This window comes from Xenopus tropicalis, chromosome 1 (assembly GCF_000004195.4).
Source record: "Xenopus tropicalis strain Nigerian chromosome 1, UCB_Xtro_10.0, whole genome shotgun sequence".
NCBI lineage: Eukaryota > Metazoa > Chordata > Amphibia > Anura > Pipidae > Xenopus > Xenopus tropicalis.
In genome coordinates, this window is record NC_030677.2 from 165,352,991 (window position 1) to 165,377,063 (window position 24,073).

The 24,073-nt window shown below is 41.5% G+C and overlaps 2 protein-coding genes across 7 annotated transcripts in view; one reads left to right on the forward strand and one right to left on the reverse strand.

The window, feature by feature from the left end:
* Window positions 1-307: 307 nt before the first annotated feature.
* On the forward strand, window positions 308-8,319 carry pebp1.2 (phosphatidylethanolamine binding protein 1, gene 2). The gene is given in 4 exon segments (NM_001016825.2): window positions 308-472; window positions 5,380-5,489; window positions 6,168-6,268; window positions 7,635-8,319. Coding segments are annotated over 4 exon segments (561 nt in total). The 5' UTR covers window positions 308-337; the 3' UTR covers window positions 7,850-8,319.
* A 14,340-nt stretch (window positions 8,320-22,659) lies between these two features.
* Window positions 22,660-24,073, reverse strand: part of taok3 (TAO kinase 3) — a 120,320-nt gene continuing 118,906 nt past the window's right edge. For 5 of the 6 annotated variants that reach the window (XM_031895450.1, XM_031895445.1, XM_031895427.1 and 2 more), the window contains one exon: window positions 22,660-23,464. In XM_031895450.1, the coding sequence (XP_031751310.1) occupies window positions 23,303-23,464 (162 nt within the window). In that variant the 3' untranslated portion in view covers window positions 22,660-23,302. The remainder of the gene's footprint in view (window positions 23,465-24,073) is intronic. The other variant, NM_001374842.1, reaches the window with a different exon arrangement.

The window sequence follows — 24,073 nt, forward strand, 5'->3', positions numbered from 1 at the left end:
CTTACATATTTATAGCCAAGGCTATAGACAAGTAAAAGTTACGCTAGTGGCAAGTTGCACTTCACATTGCTGTTAGACGCACTTTCCCTCCCTCAGAACTGCTACACGACAGAAAGCTGCATTTTCAAGAACAAATTGCAATATCGAATGATCCACTAGGCGGCGCATACCACTATCCTGCGGTAACACGGGTGATGTGGATCCACCAATCAGAACCAAGTAGCGCATTCAGCCCACACCTGTTATTGGCTGAACATTAGCAGATAGAGGGAGGGTGGGGCTCTGTTATACTATACGCACTGGTCAGCTGCTGTCTGTTAGTGCTCACCTGCCAGACATGCCGGTGGACGTATCCCAGTGGAATGGGGCTCTAGCCCTAAATGAGGTTGAGGAGAAGCCAGCGCAGCCGCTGCTAGTGACATATGGCTCACTGGGGATAGACGAGCTGGGCCAAGTGCTGACACCTACCCAGGTAGAGACGGAGGGAACCGCTGTGCAACAGCCTATATTATTATTAATAGGAAACAAGCAGCGTCCAATGATTGCGCGCAGCGGCCGTGGCTTCCCACTCTAACTCGGCCGTCGCCTTTAGCTGTCTGCAGCGTCTCGCCACATGACGTATTCTGAGGCCCCGCCCCCGTCGCTGCAGCCCATGCATTGCCTCTGTCAGGCCAATCGCTCGGTGTTGTGCGCCCCCAGCGATAATTGTAACCCCGGGGCTCGGCGCTGCCGCCTTTATTCCGCTCGCCAGGCCGCTTCATTTGCTGAAACTACAACTGTTGTAAAGAGAATGTCGAAACTACAAATCGCTGAAATTGCTCGATTTGTGTTTTAGAGGCAAATAAATGGCACCTGCGCTCGGCAGCTTCGCCCCCAGACTGCATGAGTAAGGAGATGGCAGCTGGCTGATTGCTGTGCCGCATGGAGCCACATGAATAGCTAATTAGCCATGCAGCCTGTGGCTTCTAGGTGTGGCTTTTATTTAGCGGTACAGCTGTGTGAGCTGCTCCCCTGTCTGTAGTAACCTCCTCACATGGCCGCTAATTGGCCTCAATCCATGCAGCAGCAGGCTCAACTGGGAGCTCTCTGTAGCCTGCTACTTCTTATTGTAGCACCACCAGCCATTATAGCACAGGGCCAGCCATTATAGCACTGGGGCCCCATGTAGCACAGGGCCAGCCATTATAGCACTGTAGCCCCATGTAGCACAGGGCCAGCCATTATAGCGCTGTAGCCCCATGTAGCACAGGGCCAGCCATTATAGCACTGTAGCCCCATGTAGCACAGGGCCAGCCATTATAGCACTGTAGCCCCATGTAGCACAGGGCCAGCCATTATAGCACTGTAGCCCCATGTAGCACAGGGCCAGCCATTATAGCACTGGGGCCCCATGTAGCACAGGGCCAGCCATTATAGCACTGGGGCCCCATGTAGCACAGGTCCAGCCATTATAGCACTGTAGCCCCATGTAGCACAGGGCAAGCCATTATAGCACTGTAGCCCCATGTAGCACAGGGCCAGCCATTATAGCACTGTAGCCCCATGTAGCACTGGGCCAGCCATTATAGCACTGTAGCCCCATGTAGCACAGGGCCAGCCATTATAGCACTGTAGCCCCATGTAGCACAGGGCCAGCCATTATAGCGCTGGGGCCCCATGTAGCACAGGGCCAGCCATTATAGCACTGTAGCCCCATGTAGCACAGGGCCAGCCATTATAGCACTGTAGCCCCATGTAGCACAGGGCCAGCCATTATAGCGCTGTAGCCCCATGTAGCACAGGGCCAGCCATTATAGCACTGTAGCCCCATGTAGCACAGGGCCAGCCATTATAGCACTGTAGCCCCATGTAGCACAGGGACAGCCAGCCATTATGATACTGTAACCCATACAGTGAGGGGGTTAGCCATTACAGTACTGTACCCCATACAGTGTGGGGGGTGGTTAGCATTTATAGCACTGTAGCCTATACAGTGGGGGGGGTTAGTCATTATAGTACTGTAGCCCATACAGTGGGGGGTTTAGCCATTATAGCACTGTAGCCCAGGGGTGGGCAAAGTTTTTGGCTCGGGGGCCACATTGAGTCACAGGCGGGCCAGGCCAGGCCAACATCCCCCCCCCCCCAGCATCCTCCATCTCCCCGACCTGCGGCTCCCTCCATCGTTCGGCTGCGTCTGTTCCCCGGCTCCCCGCTGCATCCTATTTTATGGTTGCGCCCCCTGCGTATACAGCACGCACGAAGCGCAACCAATCAGGGCCCAGAAATTATTTAAAGGGACCCGGAGTCGGCGGGCCGGATTAAAAAGGCCAACGGGCCGGATGTGGCCCGCGGGCCGTAGTTTGCCCACCCCTGCTGTAGCCCATTATAGCACTGTAGCCCATACAGTGGGGGGTTTAGCCATTATAGCACTGTAGCCCATACAGTGGGGGGTTTAGCCATTATAGCACTGTAGCCCATACAGTGGGGGGTTTAGCCATTACAGCACTGTAGCCCATACAGTGGGGGGGGTTAGCCATTATAGCACTGTAGCCCATACAGTGGGGGGTTTAGCCATTATAGCACTGTAGCCCATACAGTGGGGGGTTTAGCCATTATAGCACTGTAGCCCATACAGGGGGGGGGGGGGGGGGGGGTTTTTAGCCATTATAGCACTGTAGCCCCATGTAGCACAGGGCCAGCCAGCCATTATAATACTGTAGCCCATACAGTGAGGGGGTTAGCCATTATAGTACTGTACCCCATACAGTGTGGGGGGTGGTTAGCATTTATAGCACTGTAGCCTATACAGTGGGGGGGGGGGGGGGGGGTTAGCCATTATAGCACCGTAGCCCATACAGTGGGGGGGGGGTTATCCATTATAGCACTGTAGCCCATACAGTGGGGGGTTTAGCCATTATAGCACTGTAGCCCATACAGTGGGGGGTTTAGCCATTATAGCACTGTAGCCCATACAGTGGGGGATTAGCCATTATAGCACTGTGGCCCATACAGTGGGGGATTAGCCATTATAGCACTGTGGCCCATACAGTGGGGGATTCGCCATTATAGTACTGTAGCCCATACAGTTGGGGATTAGCCATTATAGCACTGTAGCCCATACAGTGGAGGTTTAGCCATTGTAGCACTGCAGGGGGGGGGGGGGCTAGCCATTTTACCACATGCTGATTTAATACAATGATGATTTTTATAAAGCCATAATTCAGCAAGGGGGGTGCTTGGCCATAAAAGAGGCATACAGGTCTGGCCCTAGGGCCTGCTGGTTGACACTTGTTTTAAGCATACATGTAGATGGGTCGCCTTACCAGTAAGTATGCAGCTGCTGGGCAGGGGAATACCGGGAGCTGGAAGGTAATGTTGCAGAGTGCTGGCCTATGCCTGGAAAGTATAGATCTGTGGAATGACTGGTCTAAATGGAGTTAAGCTGGTCGTGTTTACAGATGCATTAGCCAGGAATCAGCTCCACATTGTTGTGTATATGGGACCATAACAGAGTGCCTGACTGATATCTGTGTTTGGGAAATGGACAGCTACATATCAGCCAGGTTTAACATATTTTTAGGCATAAGGTTGTTAATAAAGTCCTCTTCTGACGAGCTCCCTTCCCATGTTTTCAGGGTTTTAAAATTGGTGCCTACATTTCCTAAAGTACCCCATGTTCCATTGCACTTAAGAAGGGGTCAGGGCATGTAAAATCAGCAATAGTTACATGGAACCTGGTTTGTTCTTGTGGTCTCACACTGAATGGCTCCGCAGCAGAACTAGTCCAGTTAGAGGAGGATTACAATATCTTAACCCTATTCAGCAGTAATGGAAACTGATTCACACAAGTGAATTGAATCTGCTTCTCCCAGGGTTGCATGTCTGTGAGGCAAAACTGCAAAAAGCAACGTTACAAAGTGATACGATCCACAGAAAAGAAGGAAAGTGCTGGGTTTATAGAAACACTAAACATTAATTACAAACACATTGGAGACATTCACATATTTATATAAAGGTATCAGAAGAAACAAGGCGTGGCTCTATTTTCAGACTGAAACTGTACATCTGTATGCCATACACAGTCATTCCCACTGTACCCAGTGCAAAGCCATAGGCATCACATTCCTGCATGTTGCTGCCCATGCCTTGCCATAGAAAAGCTGTTTATCTGGTGGGAACTCTATAAAAAGTCAGGTTAACATACTGAGCATATTATTTCTGTCTGTTTTTAGGTCTATAAGATTGATTTCAAGATGGTTCAGTTAGACTTTTAGATTTAATGACCCTTATGGGGAGGCAAAGTTGATACATGGGGTGTTCCCAGATAAATAGTATGTACTCTATATTTAGTAGCTTCTACCTTTTTTAAAGAAATATATTTAATATTTCCTGTGTGGAATATTTCCCTATAAAAGTGATTTGATTGTAAGCTCCATTAGGAGACTGGTATGTAAATATCCTCAGTAAAGCAGTGCGCAATATGTTTGTTCTAAATGAATTACAGGTATATGGGATCTTTCTATAATTACTTTGTCTACTGAAAATTATGTAAACATTAATTAAACCCAATAGAATTGTTTTTCTCTCCCTATAAGGATTCATTATATCTTAGCTGGGATAAAGTACAAGGTACTGTTCTTTAGTTACAGAGAAAAAGGAATTCATTTTTTTTAAAAAGTGAATTATTTGCTTTAAATTTACTCTATGGGAGATGGTCTTCATGTAAGTAGAAGCTTTCTGGGTAACGGGTTTCCTGATATCAAATCCCAAACCTGTACTGTAATAGTTGGGACTTGATATGTCTGGCGAGAGATAGATCCTTTTACTTAATGGTATCATCCATCTCCATAGAATCACAGGGAACATGTTTAAGGGTGAAGACACACGGAGCTACTAGTAGCAGCTACTTGTCGTGGCAGCTAAAATAGACAATGCTGATCATTTACATGTGTTTTAGCAGAGGCCATTATTGTCTATGGCAGGGTATTTTCTGGTGTTAAATTTTGAGTGCAGTTACCATATTTTTTTCCCCACAATACTTTTTTTTCCAGAATTCCAGGGGGAGATGTGCCAGACGCAGGTGTGGGCATCATGTTAAAACTATCGCAGTTGCGCTTTAGATGCAAATCACTGACTCTGTCAGAAAATGTTTGAGCATGTGAGTGAAGTGTGCATCTAATTCTTTTGGCCTGCTATACTGCAATGGTTGATACAAGCTGCTTAGGGAACCCTGGGGCTATGGCTTGGTGCTTTGGGGGTATTTATTTGCGTTGTCTTGTTCAGCCTAAGATAGAATATCCCCTTTGCCACATATTTGCTTTATGAAAAGAAGATATTTGGCATGTAACTCGGGCAAGAATGTGCATGGATAAGTGATGCTGATTTCTCTTACTTGCATAGGTTCAGAGCCGCCCATCAAGCATTGAGTGGGAAGGAATGGATAGCACTAAGCTTTACACTTTGGTTCTCACTGACCCTGATGCACCAAGTAGGAAGAATCCAAAATTCAGGTGGGAGCATTTATTCATTTTATTATTTATTTATGAACCTTTCTCATATAAAACATCCAGTCCATGAGGCTGCCTTGTGTTTTACACTGCTATATATAATGAAAAGGGATACTTACATTCTTCTGCAGCCCCCATTACTAGTAAAAAAAACCAAATAGTTTGACCTTCTAATCCAATTTGTGCTACCACATAATGACCTGCTAGATTAAGATGTGGGCTTCCAATGATGCTGGGATTTCAGGGCACTGGACAAAACTGAAATGAAAGTACCACTTAGTCTGTCTCACACAGTACAGGGTAGCTGTACTACATATAGCACTCTTATAGGCTTTGAGGAACCTCTAGGTCAGTGATCCCCAACCAGTGCTCTCCAACTGCTTTGCTGTTGTTCCAAGTGGCCTCAAAGTAGGTATGTATAGTTCTTGGCCTGGAGGCAAGTTTTGGTTACATAAAAAAAACAAGGTGTATTGCCAAACAGAGCCTCATGTAGTTTGCCAGCCCACATAGAGGCTACCAAATAGCCAATCACAGCCCTTATTTGGCAACCCAAAAACATTTTTCATGCTCATGTTGCTCCCCAACTCTTTTTACATTTGAATGTGGCTCATGGGTAAAAAAGGTTGGGGATCCCAATCTAGCGTAACCAGTATATACATTTATGCACTTCTTTATTCATAGGGAATGGCATCACTTCCTTGTAGTGAACATGAAAGGAAATAACATTAATAGTGGCTGTGTCTTATCTGATTACGTTGGCTCTGGACCACCAAAAGGAACTGGTGAGTATAATAAATGAAATAGTATGTGTATAGGCAACAGTGTATGTGCGGTACTCAGGGAGTCATTAGAATAATAGATAATTACAAGGTACAATCATTAAAACAAATAGATAAAGTTCAGTTGAATTGAAGATTTGACAGAGCTAAGTGACAAAGAGTCACCTATGGAGGTGCCTGCACCATAGAGCTTACAATCTAAATGGGGGGTAATGTACAGACACAAATAGGAGGGTATTAAGGTGATACTGACACTAAAACAGGACTCTTCAAAATATGAATCTACATTAAAAGTTCCCTATAGGTTATGTTAATTGTTTTTCTCTGGGCCGCTTTGGTAGGTAACTGTTACTTGACATTTCTAAACCTGTTTTGCCAACCTGACTGTCCCTTCTCAACCTGGCAGTTATAGCTTCTAATGCTAACGGCCTCCTGCTGCACAAATATGGCAGCCTCCTCATAGAGGGACATGGCGGATCAGATTGGGAATGTAAAAGCATCTGGCAAATACTTTTATGGCAAAATTATTAATGTTATACAAAGATAATGTTATGATGTAAAAAAAGGTTTAATTTCTGGTGTCAGTATCTCATTAAGTGCTGTAAGTCACAGTGGGTAACACTGCAATATAAGTGCTAGTACCCAGATGAGGTGCTGTGCAAGTGCTCCAATAGGTAGTCTTTGAGAGACCCAGGGAGGATTCTCTCTGAACTGATAACTTCTGTTTTTGTTAGGTTCAGTTTGAGGTGGTGTTGGTTCAACCAACTGAAGATTGGTAGAAGGCAGATTGAGATGTAACTCAGTTTCAACTGCTAATAAAGGGGTCAAAAAATATAATTTGATATCACCAGAATACAGATAATATTTATAGCCATGAGATCGGATGAGAGAGCAGATGAGATCTCCCAAAGACAGAAGAGGGAGAATAACAACTGCCCAAGTACAGAGCCTATTGGCACCCCTACATTAAGTGGAACTGGAGATGAGTTTCTTTTAGCATAAGAGACGGTGAAGAGTGTACCCCCTATTGTAAAGTAGGATATAATCATTGACATAGTTTTTCTATAGTGCTGTACACATAGTTATTTACAGGCACAGACAACATCTGACTTTTCCAGCATCAAAATGACAAATATATATGCAAAAAAGATTTATATGACTTTTACAGACCATACTAAATGTAGCTTTGTGATATTCCCAGCTCCAACCAGATCACATGGCCTCAGTGCTTTTTGCAGCAGTCATGGGATTCACAGTACAGGCCACGGAAACCACACAATACTAATACTGACACCTAACCTACAACTGCTTAGAATAACGGATCTATTTCATTAGAGCTTCTACTTTATCTCTCTGTGCGTTTGGACAGGTCTGCATCGTTATGTTTGGCTGGTTTATGAACAGACTGAGGAACTGAAGTGTACTGAGAGAGTTCTGTGCAACCGCTCCGGGGAGCATAGAGGAATGTTCAAGGTGGCGTCATTTCGTCAGAAGTATAAGCTGGGAACCCCTGTTGCAGGGAATTGCTACCAGGCTGAGTGGGATGATTATGTCCCCAAACTGTATGAACAACTGTCATCATAAAATTCCTTGTTCTTGAAACAAGGCCTGCAGAATGAAGGAATCTTGCTTAACAAAGGAAAAAGTTACTCTTCACTAACCTTAAACACATTTCATTGCTATATTCACTAATAAACTTTGTAGGCCTTGCCCACAATACTGACTTACATTCTTATCAGATTCAAACCTACTTACTGAATGTGATACAGTCCAACTGACATGAAACCCCTACCTCAACCGAGTATTTGGGGAATATCAAACCTTGCGCTTCATTGCTATGAATAATTATTTGGCCCATGTATATGTTTAATGTTATGATATGTTTAAACTATGTAGCAACAGCCAATGGCAGTGAAATTGTTACTGCATTTTATTCAACTGAAATGTTGACAAACTATACTTTGTGATAGCGTCACATTTCAATACATACTACTTAGTGGCATTTAATTGTATGCTTTATGATCCAAAGTATTCCTTTGTGTAGTTAAAAAAAACAAAAAACCCAAAAGGAGTAACTATACACAAGTACATAAACTAAAATTGAATAAATTCAAGGCAGACACTTTAAAGGGGAATCATTATTATTTTATGTGAACACAGTTTTGTTTAATTTACTGTTATTCCGTTTTAATAAAACTGCCTAAAATTGCCTTGCTTTGGTGTTTTCTGTCTTGGTGAGCTTGGCTTGCGTGTAGGTTCTGTGCTAGGATACTCTTGCACAGAGAGAGAGTAGTATCTCAGCCCTACACTCTGGGCTCCTGCTTCCTGACAAAACAAAGTGGAACAGGAAGAATAGGGCAAGTAAAGTGGGATGAACTGGGCTGAGCCAATGCATTAGGCACCAGCCCAGGGTACTTGTGTATTAATGCAGCACTGCTGTGATTTTGCTTCAGCAATCCTTCCTCCTGCTGTGGCTAGCATGATACACAGTAGAATAAAAATGGCAACTTGAAGTTATGAATTTACTCTTATGCTAGTGTGTGCGGAACGCTGGAGGATTGTTGGGGTATCAGGCCAGCTTGGTTTGAACTACAACTTTCAGCATCTCATTGCTTACTCTAGACCAGGAGTCCCCAACCGTTTTACCAGTGAGCCACATTCAAATATAAAAAGAGCCGGGGAACAATGCAAACATGAAAATGTACCCGGGGGTTCCAAATAAGGGTGTGATTAGTTATTTTGTAGCCCCTATGTGGAGGCTCTGTTTGGGAGTTTGCCTGGTTTTGAGGCCACTGAGAGCAAGATTCAAGATGCTGGCAAGCAGCATTTTGCACCTGAGCCACTGGTTGGGGATCACTGCTCTGGAGCTTTGGCTGTGAATCACTCACCAATTGGAAAGGCGTGTGTTATACATCTTTGTTACTGGGAAAGATATCCGGTGGCAGGAAAGAAGCAAAGGAACACTGAAATAATAAAGTAATGGCTTGATCTACAATTAAATCATTTTTTCGTGTATGCTGTTCTGGTGATTTATACACTACCACTAAATGCCAGGTCTTAACTGCACTTGATGAATAATCACTCTCTAATTATCATCAAGGCCTGAATTTTAGAAGAGGCCACAATGGTCATATGGGGACAGATATAAAGTTAGGCCTTTTACATTGATATTGTTGCAGCCTCTGTATGGGCACTTGTATAGTGACCTTTGTTTTTTTTCTATCCAATTGGCTATGTATGGAGAGTGTGATATAAAGGCTGTACTGAGTTAAAGGGGACCTGCCACCCAGCCATAAAAAGCTGTATAAAAAAAAGTTTTTTTTCAAATGAAACATGAAACCCAAACTACTTTTTCTATTAACACATCCATATCAATTATAAATGCATTCAAAAATCCAAGTTGATAATCTTATATTGCCTGCCCCGCTTTTATGCCTTAGGCATAGAGGTGGGGCAGACAACTTCTCTCACTTTCCATTCAGCTCTCACTTTCACTCACCCTCCTCACCATGTAATTGTGTAGCCAGCACATGGGCATGAGGTCTCCATTCTGGCACATACACAAGATTGGGGTGATACAAAGCTTGTCTGAATAACTGTCCACAAAATGGTGCCTGCCTGCTGGCTGTGATTCTGCAATTCCAAGACTGAAGGAAACAAGATTTATATTACTTATATAGTGTAAGTGATTTTGCTTGACAAACACAACAGAAAACAATTTCTAATTATTTCTAAGGGTGACGGGTGCCCTTTAATTTTGAAATATACAGAAAGTACACGGAATGCTGTCTATGTCAGTAATACCTGGCACCCGTGGATAGCTACAATCCATTACAGGACAATTGAAAAAAGCAGAAATGTAATTGTGTTAAAGGCCCATTTGTTTTAACTTTCATTTATCATAAAAAGTTATATGTGTATATTAGAAAATCTCCACGTATATATCCTTACTTATTCCATGCCAAAAAACCTTATAGATTTGAGGTGTCCTAATGTTCCCACCAGAATGAAATGGGAATGAAATCATCTCCCTCCTAGACTATTGCAGCTTCCACTTCACTGACCTGCCATTCACTTGCTTATCCTCTCTACAACTTATCCAAAATACAGCTACAAGACTAAAGGTAGCTATACAGGGGCAAATTTCAGCTGCCAATTTGGGTCAGTGTATGAGGACCCCAACGTGCCTACCCAACCAATGTCCGGCCTGAGATTGGCCAAATCTTGTTTCAGCAGGTTTGATTATCCATCAGATTGGGGAGCGCATCAGCTCATTGAAGCGGTCCATGCTCCCACATTGCCTATGCCTGCTTTTTTAATTTGTTAGTTTGGGAACCATCAAAAGATCCTCTCATTTAGCGACCTCGTTTAACGAGTGGATCTCAACGTGTATGGCCACCTTAAGCCAAATCTCCCATACAACCACCTCTGCTGAACCTCTCTGCAAATCCTGGCACTGGCTACCAAATTTAAATTCCCAAGCCTTACCTACAAAGTTCTCTTTAACAATGTTCCACCTTACATTTTAAGCTTTATCTCCAGATATATACAAAACCGTCCACTTAAAGAATAAACTTTTATTTTTTTAAAATTACTCTAAACAACCCCAGAATAACATAGCTTAGTCCCTGCATTCAGTCTGATCTGGTTTCTGACATATAAGTTGAAATCTCCAGCTCCTTTCCTTTACTTCCTGGTACAGCAAGAAGCCCTGCCCCCTCGTCCTGTTCAGCTCTCCTCATCTCTTCGACTACTGGGTAGCCGAGGAGGAGAGCCTTCTGTGCACACCCGACAGAGAAGAAGCTTTCTGGGAAGGCACAGTGAGTCAGGCAGGTATGTGTGGGCACCGAAAAAATCTGCTGCTGCACTGGCTCCTGCTTCTCTGTGCCTTCCCAGAAAGCTGCTTCTCTGTCAGGCATGCACAGAAGGCTCTCCTCCTCGGCTACCCTGTAGTCAGAGAGATAGGGAGCGGAACAGGACGAGGGGGCGGGTGGTATGAATGAATGTGTGTGAGTGGTGTGGATCGAATGGGGAAGTACAGAGTATTTCAGGGTGAGTTACCAATAGGCTGGGAAAGCGCTTTGGGTTGTTGGAATACAATCACGTATACTGAATGCAGGGACTAAAGGTTTGTAATTCTAGGGATTGTTTAGAGTATTTTTTTTTTTTTTTTTTAAAAAAGGTTTACATCTTTTTAATTCCTCCAATGACATTGGACTTAGCTCCTCCCTAGTAACCTTTTCCTAGCATCAATTCCTGACATAACACATAAGCCTCCATACAATACATTCTATTAATCTATTATCTCCTAACAGCTATAGCATTCATATTTGTCCATTATAAACAACCCCCTACAGCTACATGGTTTTACATAATGTGTGTCACATATTAGCGGCCCTATAGATTCTCAGCCATTGTGGGCAGGGCACTTATTACTTACTGTATTGGTCTGTATGTAAGTTATACCCTTGTGTGCAGAAGAATATGTGGGTGCTTTATCACTTCCAGAAAAGTAACCCTAATACAATTTTATTACCTGAAGGTGGCCATACACATTCAGATTTTAGTCTTCTTCCAACGAACGTTTGGATAGCGGTCATACATTTAAATACAACAATCTAAAACTAACATTCAGCCTGTAATTGTAGGATAAAGCAGGCACCAATCATACGAAAGTGACTTCCACTGTAGGTTCCCCAAGGATATTGTCAGATACACAATACATGTACATATTTCATCTGATTGACTAAATCAGTGTTTTTCAACCTTTTTTGGGCAAAGGCACACTTGTTTCATGAAAAAAATCACGAGGCACACCACCATTAGAAAATGTTAAAAAATTTAACTCTGTGCCTATATTGACTATATATAAAGTAATTCTCTTGAATAGGAATCAAATAAACACAAAGAAAGTATTTTCCGGGACATTTTCTCCACAAACCCACCCCTAGTACATTGGTGCCAAGAGCAGTGCCCCCCTAGTACATTGGTGCCAAGAGCAGTGCCCCCCTAGTACATTGGTGCCCAGCAGCAGTGCCCCCCTAGTACATTGGTGCCAAGAGCCAGCCCCCCTAGTACATTGGTGCCCAGCAGCAGTGCCCCCATAAGTCAGTGTGCCCCGTGGCCCCCCCTAATACATTGGTGCCCAGCAGCATTTTACTCTTCGGCGGCTTCAGCAGCATCTTCCCCTCATGCGCGCCGCCTCTGCACTTCTGCCTACACGCGACCGCACACAGGCCCTTTTATAACGTTGCGCCCCGTGCGTACTGACGTCACCCATACACACGGGGCGCAACCAATGACAGGGCCCGGATTTTATTAAAGGGGGCCCAAGCTACTAAGAAAAACTGTAGCATCGCCGGGCCCCCTTTGAAAGTAAAAATTGCCCGGGCCCGGGACAGTTGTACCCGCTGTGCCCCCCTGATGGCGGCCCTGCCTACGGCACACCAGGCAACATCTCACGGCACACTAGTGTGCCGCAGAACAGCGGTTGAAAAACGCTGGACTAAATGACCAATTGCCATGGTACGTAATTCTGAGCCCGCATGGACCAAAAATCATACGTAAACCACCTATGGCCAGCTTTAAAGAGGCAGCAACAACAAGAAACAAAGAGTACATGCAGGTATAATAATATACTGTTAACCAATAACTTCTAAAACCATTATACTTGCTCAAAGTACATTTTAAATACATAACCCCCCCCCCCCCTTTGCCCTACGGGTGATATGCAACATGCTGGCCAGATCATTTCTAAAGGTCCAGTAAGTAAAAATATAAATACGAAATAACAGTCACCAATGGGAGGCTCATAATAGGGGGTCCTGATGAGGAGTGGGACAGGGGCATTTTCCTTCAGTTCCATTACCTTTCCCTCCCCTAGGTTCCTTGTGTCTGACCTGCAGCAGTGGCAGCAAGTAGGATGGTGAGTGAGGCAGTAGCAAGCAGTAACAGAGGGAGGGGTGCAGATTAGTGTGCATGTCTCTAGGTTATAAAAGGCATGTTCAGAAGGATATAATTTACAGTTAGGCCAATAGTGACATGGCCATATAGTGTATAATGTACCCCCTGTTGTAAAATATAAGTCACTGAGGTGTTCCATGACCATATAAAAGCACAAGGCAGATGTGCATTCTGTAATGCAGCTATTATGTGAATATAGGCGTATAGCTCATATTTGTAATAGGTGACCAGTGATAAAGGATCAGCTAATACGTGCCTAAAAAGCCCCCATAGAGTTATGGTGATTGTAGTGACCTTAAAGGAGCAGTTCAGTGTAAAAATGAAATTGGGTAAAACAGACAGACTGTGCAAAATAAAAATGTTTTCAATATAGTTAGCAAGGCAAAATGTAATCAATAAAGGCTAAAGTGAGCAGATGTCTAACATAACAGCCAGAACACTATTTTCTCCTTTACAGTCAGTAACCAATCAGTGACTTGAGGGGGCCCATATGGGACATAACTGCTCAGTTAGTTTGCACTTGAATCTGACCTGCATTCTGACAAACTAACTGAACAGTTATGTCCCATGAGGTCCCACTAAAGTCACTGACTAACTAAGAGGTTAGAGAGCCAAAAGCTGGAAGTAGAGTTCTGGCTATTATGTTAGACATCTGCCCACTCCAGCCTTTATAAATTACATTTTTACCTAAGTAACTACATTAGAGAAAAAAAAATATTTTGTGCAGTATCTATTTTACAGAGTTTCATTTTTACACTGAACTGTTCCTTTAAGGCTAATAGCACATGGGTGGCTTGCTCTGACTGGTGTACATATGCCAGTGGGAAAAAGCCTTTCACACCTTGTATGTATGTATGTATGTATGTTCATGGATACATGGGGGGTTCAGCCTATTAACGCCCATGCAAAACATCTGAATACGACTGGATTGGAACCAATCTGAGCCTCCACTGCTTGACAGCTCAGATAGGAGACACTCTCATAATTTAGTCAGTATATGCCAATATAAACAGTTGTGTTGCTCTGTAATAAGCAGTTCATATTAACAGTAAATAAAAGTTAATTTATGTGCTCATAAGTTTATCAACAGTTTATTGGGGGGGGGTCTAAATTCTTAGAACGTCTTAAAATATAAAGTTAAAAGTGGAGAAGCGAGCCTCTCCCCTGTAATCTAGTCTATGTTAAATGAATAATACCGGACGATTGTGCCTGCAGTGACCATGCAAGTAAATGGGCAGAACCCCTGGATGCTAGTTGTTAGGCTCCAGAGTAAAAAGGCCACAAACTTCAGGTGTTTTGGAAAGAAACAATGCAATGAAGCTGAAAGTGCTTCAAATGATGAGATCAGTTTGTATTAAAGGAGGCTGGTTACCCAGGCATTAAAATCTGTATAATAAAAGTCCTTTCCAAATGAGACTTGAAACCCCAATGCTTTGTTTTTTTTCTTTTAATTAAAACATTAGTTTTATTTCTGCCCTTCCTAGATGTCACTGCGCTCCTCACTTTCCCCTTCCCTCCTCACCATCTAACTGTATAGCCCGGGCATGGGCATCTGGGCCTCCATTCTATCACATCAACAACATATTGATTTTGGGAACCCTCCAGTTATTCTAGTCCCTTAATTTTTATCTCCCCTCTAAGCACTGCACCACCACATTCTTCCAATATCACACACATGCCCTGCACCATAACATCCCAGAAGTGTCTATTACAGTTACAAACTCCATTATAAGCCCATCTCCCCATGCCCAGTGCCTTGGGGTTATTCTCTACTCTGCCTTGTCCTTCACTCCTCATATCCAGTTACTTACCAAGTTATGTCACTTTCACCTTAGAAACATTTCCAAAATACGAGAAATATTTCCTGATTCAGTCTCTCATCATATCATGCATAGATTATTTTCTCTATTAATTGGGCTTCCCCTTCAGCTCTCCAGTCCATAATTACAGCTGCTAGTCCCACACACCTCAGTAACTGCTCCTCTCCGGCCTGACTCTGCACCAGGGCCGGAACTAGGGCTAGGCAGAAGAGGCAGCTGCCTAGGGCGCAACGATTGGGGGGCGCCAGGCTGGAGCCTCTCCTGCCTACCCCTAGTACTTGATCAGTTGTGCGTTGCTTTGCATTGCACACCACGCCGCGCACATGCGCGTCAAAACACACGGGGGGATGGTGTGCGATGTAGGTGCAGGGGCGAGTTAGCCGACTGTGTTGCCTAGGGCGCCCTGTCGGCTTGGCCCGCCCCTGCTCTGCACTGGCTTTTGCTACCATTCAGAATAAAATTCACTACTGACCCGGTCATTTAAAGCAGTCCATAACTTTGCCTCACCACCTAATCTTTAATTCCTCTCTCAATACTTACTCAAAACTCGCATTTGCACATGTTGCAAGAGCAGCACCCCTTCTATGGAATTCCCATCCACACTCTGTCCGTCTTTCTCCCAATCTCCCTGGCTCTAAATGATCTCTTAAAGGAACAGTAACACCAAAAAATGAAAGTGTATAAAAGTAACTAAAATATAATGTGCTGCTGCCCTGCACTGGTAAAAGTTGTGTGTTCGCTACAGAAACCCTACTATAATTTATATAAATAAGCTGCTATGTAGCCATGGGGGCAGCCATTCAAAGGAGAAAAGGCACAGGCACATAGCAGATAAAACACTATTGTATTCCACAGAGCTTATCTGTTATCTGCTATGTAACCTGTGCCTTTTCTCCTTTTTTCCAGCTTGAATGGCTGCCCCTGTGGCTACACAGCAGCTTATTATATAAATTATAGCAGTGTTACTGTAGCAAACACACCAGTTTTACCAGTGCAGGGCAGCAGTGCATTATATTTTTATTACTTTAAAGCGCTTTCATTTTTTAGTGTTACTGTTCCTTTAAAAAACATTTCTTTAGAGAAGATTACCCTAATCTAGCCTACCATAGCTTCAGTGCACTATATGCTGCTAAACACCTCTCTCCTTGCCGAATACTGATCTTGCCCATGCCTACACCTCTCTTATTCTCTCTCAGCAATGTGTCTATCTACATGCAGGCTTTATTTCCAGTCTCTCTTTGATGGTCAGTTATCTCTAATATATCATTGGCCAGTGCTCACTTGGTGGGGTCAGTGCTGTCCATGACTATCTATTCTGTAGTATTCCCACAATGTAGGTCTGTACACGCCAACACAAAGTCTCATGTATAGACAGATTGTGAAATGAAGAATAAATGGATTATTTTATAAAAAGTACAGATATTAACTGGGCATTTCTTATTTCCATGAGATTAATCTTGTATTACCCCTGAAATTAAAAGTAAGCCCTGTTGCACAAATAAAGGCCAAAGCTTTGGGTGTTCTGTCTTTTTATCTGCACTAGGGAGGGATAATTTGAGAAAAATAAGTAGACTACAGGATTCTCTAGTTCATTTTCTGTTTTGCACTTCATTTCTTATTTAGTTCAATAAGTTGGAACTCTAGCAGTTGGGAACCACTCCATATTTTAACGTGTGTAACAAGATTAGTAACTACAAATATACATTTTTATGTCAAATGAAATCACTAAAACCTGTGGCCCTCCTGTGAGTGCAGGGTCTGCTTCCGGCACAGTTACTCCAGTAACTAGAATTCATTCATACTTCAATCAGTTTTCTAGTAGAATTAGTATGTATCAATTTCACTTACCACAAAAAAGTTTAGTTTTTAAATCACTATTCCAAGCCCAAGCTTATGTTTTGTGTCTGCAGTTGATACTCAAGGGATTTCTCCTGTCACCTGTGCTAATAAATGGGGTGTAATCCTTGTAACAACAGACTTATGAGGGTTAGACTTAATTAAATAAAATATAAACAGAGAAACTAGGAACTAACCTAATTCCATCTAAAAAAAAAATTTTTGCATTCCAGTATTCTTTTCTCAAACTTCGTTACATCTGCAGCAAGAATGAATATTGCTCCTAAAAAAAATAAGTTGTAGAAATATTTTATAACGCATTCCTATAGCTCGAGTATCTGAATTTGCCATCCCACTACGTATTGTTAAACTTGTTAAAATGCTGGATTTTTTTTATAGCATTTATTACCATTGTTAATCCTGCAAGCAACTCATTTATATAATTTAACTCAGGAAATTATAACCTGTCCATAAGCTTTTAACCTTTGTTATCAAATATTATACGTGGGAGTTCTACAGGTGGAGGCATGAAATTCTCACGCAGTTGGGGGGCTTTATCCAGTTGTGCCAACCTTTCTCATTGTAACTGCTAGTGATGTGTCCAATTCTAACATTTTTTGTCAGAATTAGGTAGAATCGCAAGTGCCTGGCCCAACCGAACCCTTAAAATTACATAAGGGCAGAAAATGCCGATTTTTTTTTGTCCCTGTGACTTAAGCTAATTTGTACATCCAAATTCACCTTCAGCCAAACCCTTTGCAGAAGATACAGCATCTTTTGTGTCCCTTTTATTGTTTTTCCTTCCCTTGAACAGCCCAAATTATAGATTAAGCTAATTTTGCCGTCTTTGGAGAATTGAACTTGCAGCACAATGTTAAATATTTTACTGGCACTTTGGGGTATATGTATATCTCGTACTAACAATTTCCTTTTTAAGTAACTAACTTCCATGGGCCTTTACTTTACACAAACGTTCAGAGTCCTCTTCATGAAAACGGTAGAAGCAGGAACTCAGCGGTAGAAGTAGGTTCAGGACAGGCAGTTTGAGCAATTCAAAGCAGATCTTCCTGTAAGAAACCATCATTACTTACCTCAGAATAAATCCTCCTGTTTTTGCACCTAAAAACAACAAAAAGCTGGGGAGGGAATAGGCAGAATAAAAAGTGTACAACATGGCCATTTACATTGTTTTTCAGTTAACCAAAGTAATGAAAATAAACCAAAGTTTGAAAATAAACAACCTTCTTTTTAAAAGAAAGAGACAGACGGCTGATGAACATTTTTTTATTTACAAATATACTAAAATATCTCCGACAGTGAGCCACACCTGCACCCCCCACCCTTACCAAGGACCTGAAACGTATTTTCTTTTTAAAGTGCATGCAAAAAAGAATTAAAAGCCTTTGTTTTCTTTTGTTGATTTTTTTTAAACGTTTTCTTTTTATTGTAAGAAAATACACAGCTTGAAAACGTGGATAATGTATTATTTAAAAGACCAAAAAGACAGGGAAGGGAAAGGGAAGAGGGAAAAATAGATTAAAAAAGGCTGGGCTGATTGTGTTTTTTATTTGTCTCGAAATACTGATCTGGAAAAGGTTACCACCCCCCCCTTCCCCCACCAAAGGAAGAAAGGAAAGAAAAAAAACAAACAAAAAAAAAACCCAAAAAACAAAAACAAAACATAAATTAATAAAAGTGAAATAAGGGTAAAACTTCGGATTTGAGAAATAGCTGTTAAAATACAATAAGAAAATATGTAAAATCTCTCCTTTTATTCATTCTATACAGAAAATACATGATTTTGGCCACAGTCCCCATGTGGTTTTTGTGCTAGTGGGACAGTGGGCCCTGGGATGCTGTGTGCACACACCCTCTGCTTTAGTTACAGCAGCAAAACCAGTGGAGCAGAGCATTGTTTTGAATGGGCTGTGCTTATTCAGAGTCCACTCTCTGTACAATTTTGGGGTTACCCTTGTAGGTTAATCCTTATGCTTCTGTGTTTTCTTGTTCAGGCTTTATAAGCACAACGTAAGGATTAACATATTTCTTTCAAAGGTTATTTCAGGCTGCAAACTGTATTGGCAATAAGCACCATCACACCCCTGTAAGCGACTTTGAGCACTGCTCCAGAGGCATGTAAAGAGAGGACATGTACAGTAAATACATTAGCAACATGGGATCAGTCCATTATCTTCCAACAAACAGACTAGTTAAATTTCTCAATTCACAGAAAAATGTCACAGAGAACAGCAGCAGTACAATGCTATAAACCTCAGCCAGAATCAATCAGTGTAAATATGGACTAAGTGCAAGCACGAGCAGTGACAGCTCCTCTTGTTGTTGATATAGGCAGTATATGGAGCTCGGTCACTGAGCAGCGACAGATCTTTCACCCCATGGACGAAGGCTATTTCAATTCTCAACACGAGACATATGCATAGTATTTAGTATCTGAAATAGCACACACATTTGGTGGCACGTCACTAGAAAATACACTGCAGGTGTCCAGTGTTAGAAAACAATCCATTCAACTTTTAATTTGGTCTTTACAAGCAATAGGGCAGGCACAAAAACACATTTGTTTATCTCTTACATTCATCTTTTGCTGAGCTGTGATTTTAATCACGGTCATTATTTGCCAGTACTTTCATACCACTGGTGAATGTGCTAAGACAGTATAATTGTGTGTGTGTGTTATGTACACATTCAGAGGGGGCAGAGTGGGTGTGAAAGAGTGTGCATACACTTCTGGCTGTGCCGAGGATAGGGAAGCAAATGCAACCACACATTTACTCCTGACTGTTCTGGCCTGGGGGAGAAGGAGCGGATGGCTGGGGTAGATGAGCAATAATATCTCTATAGGTATACTAGACAAAAGTGCTAACTGCTGCCTCTAATCATGTATTTGTAAGAAGGTAATATTCTCTTTTAAGAAAGTTGCTTGACTGCCAGAGACAGAACAAAGCCTATTTCAGTGCTAGGCACTGCACACTGCCACAGACACAGCCAATTACCATGTGGATCATGTGTTACAGTGTGTAATAGGAGAAGTGCACAAATTTTTTTTTTAGCTATAGCCATCAATATGCGGCTTTTTTTTCCACCTCTAAAGAAGATAAAGAAGAGGAAAGAAAATTAGGAAGGAAAATTATAAATAAAAACCAATATCCCCAGCCCCAACACTGTTAGCACCTTAAATGCAGAAAATGATTAGACGCCATTGTTTTACTGTTTCGTTGCTATAGAGTAAAACCACTGCTTTTTTTTATCATATGTCCCAATAGCAGTGAAAAAATTACAGTACCATGATTCACTTAAAGCCGTGAACATGTTTAGCTGCTTGGAAATACATGATAAGCCTGCAACCATCTTTCAACTCACAATTTGTTCTAAAAAGAGAGTGGGGCCCAAATGAGCACAGTGAAGGAAAGTGCAGGTATTCTGCATGAAATTACACACTGGACACATTCTTAACTCCATCACTATAAGAGAAATCCCCAGTCCTGGTTTTACATATTTTTGGTTCCATCCCGTGAGATCAGTATTACACAAGCAATATAAGGATAGGACACAGCCTAGTATTGTGATAATCATGCACAAACACGGAAAAGAAACATTTCTCGACAGTTGCACAAAGAAACATTTTAAACAACTTTTGAATATTTCAGATGACGCCGACACATAAATCTGTGTCAAATTACAGGTTTATTCATTAACATTGTGCTAATTCTCAGAGTAGTATGTATTGCAGTGAACTGTGGTCTTGGTTTTCAGCTAATGAGAACTTGAGAAGATCAATGCATTTGAATGTTAGAAATGAGCAACATAAAGATGTTATGGACAGAATTTGCCCAGTGGTTACTCTCTCTTCCCATGTAACATTTTGTAAGCCTTATGCATACATATGTTTTCTGCCCAAGAGACTGTTTGCTCCTCTAAAATATCAGGCAGTAAAAAAGAAAAAAAAAACATTACTGCCTGATACATTTATCAGGCAGTAAAAAATGCTTTCATATTTGTTGTTTGCTTATTTAAGGAAGGTCAACTGGATGGAGTCTCAAAACCCCATGTATATGAAATAATTCAATGATTCCCACCTCTTTTCTTTCGCAGACCAGTTCTATTTGCTGCCTTTAGGTTAAAAAGTTGTTGGTATTCAGGACAAATAGACCTCTTGGCAGTCAGCCTGTCTTAACCACTGTTCCTAAGAAGGAGACTAGTGGAAAAGAAGGATAACCTACTGAAGTGCAGCATCACAGTTTAAAGGTATAGACAAGCTACAAATGGCACCATCTGACCAGGCGTTCTAACACAGGCTAATCAATTTTATATTTCCGACTGAACTTGATATTGCTCACCTATTTGAAAATGTTACTCTGCTAGGTTCTGCCATTAGAACTTGTTTGAGACACAGTCGTATAGTAGAGTACAAATATATTTTCATTCTTAAAGTAAAGTACTTAAATTATTGGTGGAACATTTTGTTAATTCATATAGGGAATAACTCCCAAACAACAAACTGAAAAGTGGAAGAGCAAAAAAAAAAAAAAAACAAAAAACCTGGCACATTGGAATGCCAATGCATGTAAACGACTGGGGCATTAAAAATCATAATGTATGTTAGAACATATGCGAGATCACAAAACATTACATTGCAGTTTATCATAGAATAAGAAAACCAGGACTGGAGTAGAAAGTACAGTAGATAGAGTTTTGGTGTTTTTTTTTGTTGTGTTTTTTTTTTTTTTTTTTTAAAGGTGCAATTAAAAATTCAAAACACAATTTCTGCTCCTGCCAGCATAATTCTTCAAAACGAACAAAATATAAAAAAAAAAAAAGAAAAAGAAAAAAAAAAGCAACAAAAAATATATCACAAGACATTCTACCCTCCCCATCTGCCCAACAACCCCCCTCCCCCCAATTTCAGATTCTCCCTCACCCAACAATATGTCTATATATATATACAACATGATTGGTTTCTGTAAAATGTATCAAACCTCAATAGTTTAATAAAATCTCTTTTTTTTTTTTAATTCCTGACGAACAAATACCAAAAAAACAACAATGTTTATCGAAGCAGCAGTTATCTTAAGGCTGCAGTTTTATGCCTCTCTCTCTCTTTTATGTATTAAATTGTATATATATATATATATATATATGTATATATATATATGTATATATATATATATATATATATATATATATATATATATATATATATATATATATATACACACACATATCTATATATATATATATATATATATATATATATATATATATATATATATATATATTTATATATATTTTTTTGCTTGTACTTTAGCAGAATAACAGAATAAAATGTTTGTTGTAACCAACAGATTTTTCACATTTTGTTGGCTTTTAAATTCATCTCCGCATTTCTCTCTAGTCTCTCAAAATGTATTATTGAGCATTGATAAATTAATCACTTCATCCCTGAGTTGCTTTCAATTTTCAAGCTTCAGGCACTTTTGAAGCTTGGTGACTGTATAACTGGCTGCACTACCAGTAAAGGAGCTGGGATGGTAAATTCATTACAGTCAAACTCCTACCAGTGCCATCAATGACCCCACACATAGAGTAAAGGAACACACTATTGCCAGATTATATAGAACACAGCCACAAACTAGCTCAGGGGTGAAGGGGTTAATCACACAGATTTTCACGATTTGTGCATCATGGTATATGAAACCAAGTAAAACTGCGGACAGCCATCTTTGAAAAAAAAAAAAAAAAAAAGAAACAAACAAATATACTGTATATATTGTTGTCAATATTCTTTGCCATACGGTCAACCTGTTAATACTATGCTTTCAACCCTCAAAGTACCCAGACATCAAGGACACACGGCCTCACCTCATAACCACGGCAAGCTTTTTGCCAAGGTGCAATACCTTGCCAATCCTCACATTGAGATATCAAAAGCACGTACCTCTCAACATCTTCCCCAAGGAACATCATGGACAAAACTTTGTATAATCAAGTTATCTCTTTCCACAAAAGGGGTATGAGCAAAGGAAGAGTTTCCACACAAAACACAACTGTTACTTCAAGACTCCTTCCCGTTCTTTGAATCTTCGGTTTGTATAACAAGCACCAATGTTCTGATGGGTTGAAAATTTGAGTGACAATCAGGGACACTTGAGAGGTATGCCAGGGAGCTCGCTCCGTGCTGAGATTTGCCCAGAGGCACCCTGGTGAGTAAAAAGAATTACAGGCACTAGTGTCCGACGGACGTCAGAGAGATAGATAGAGACAGAGAGAGTGGGAGGGAGAGAGAGAAGAGAGAGAGAGCACGCCCGTTAAAATGGGGAATGTACGTTTGCAGGTTCTCCTTGCTGTCATTGTTAATATTATTATTGTTATTTATTTGAATGGCAAAAACTGTCCTCTCTCATCTATAGTCCTCCTTGGGATATTCTAACGTCACCAGATTTCCAAAGCCCATTCTTAAACTTTCCATGTCGAAGGTTTCAATTTCTCTTTCCTGGCGTTCAAACAGATGCTTGATCCTTTCACTGCGTTCCTTCTGAAGAGCTGCCAACTCCTCTTCTATCTGAAAAGAAAATTTAAAGCATTACAATCAGGAAAAATAGAGCAAAAACAAAAGTGTGTGTGTGTGTGTGGGGGGGGGGGGGGCTGGTGGTGTTAAAGTTTGCATTATCATTTGTGTTTCATAGTGGTGGCAGGTGATCATTATTGGCTTCCAGTTGATCCTGGATGAATGGCAAAACAGGGGACCCCTCTCTTTTGGCACTTACACTTTATCATCTTCCCAGGTTGTAAAATAATCCTTAGGCCAATTTAACATTAAAGGGATTCTGTCATAATTTTTATGGTGTAATTTTTATTTCTACATTACACTATTTACATAGCAAATAATTCACTCTACCATTTAACATTTTATTCTTGACTCAACAAATGTATTTTTTTTAGCTGTAATATTGGTGTGTAGGCGCCATCTCAGTGCATTGTGCCTGAGTCTGAGCTTTCAGAAGGAGCCAGCGCTACACATTAGAACTTCTTTCAGGTAACCTATTGTTTCTCCTACTCTCATGTAACTGGAGGAGTCCCAAGCCGGACTTGGATTTCTTACTATTGGGTGCTATTCTGATATCTACTGGGAGCTGCTATCTTGCCACCTTCCCATTAATCTGCTTATTGG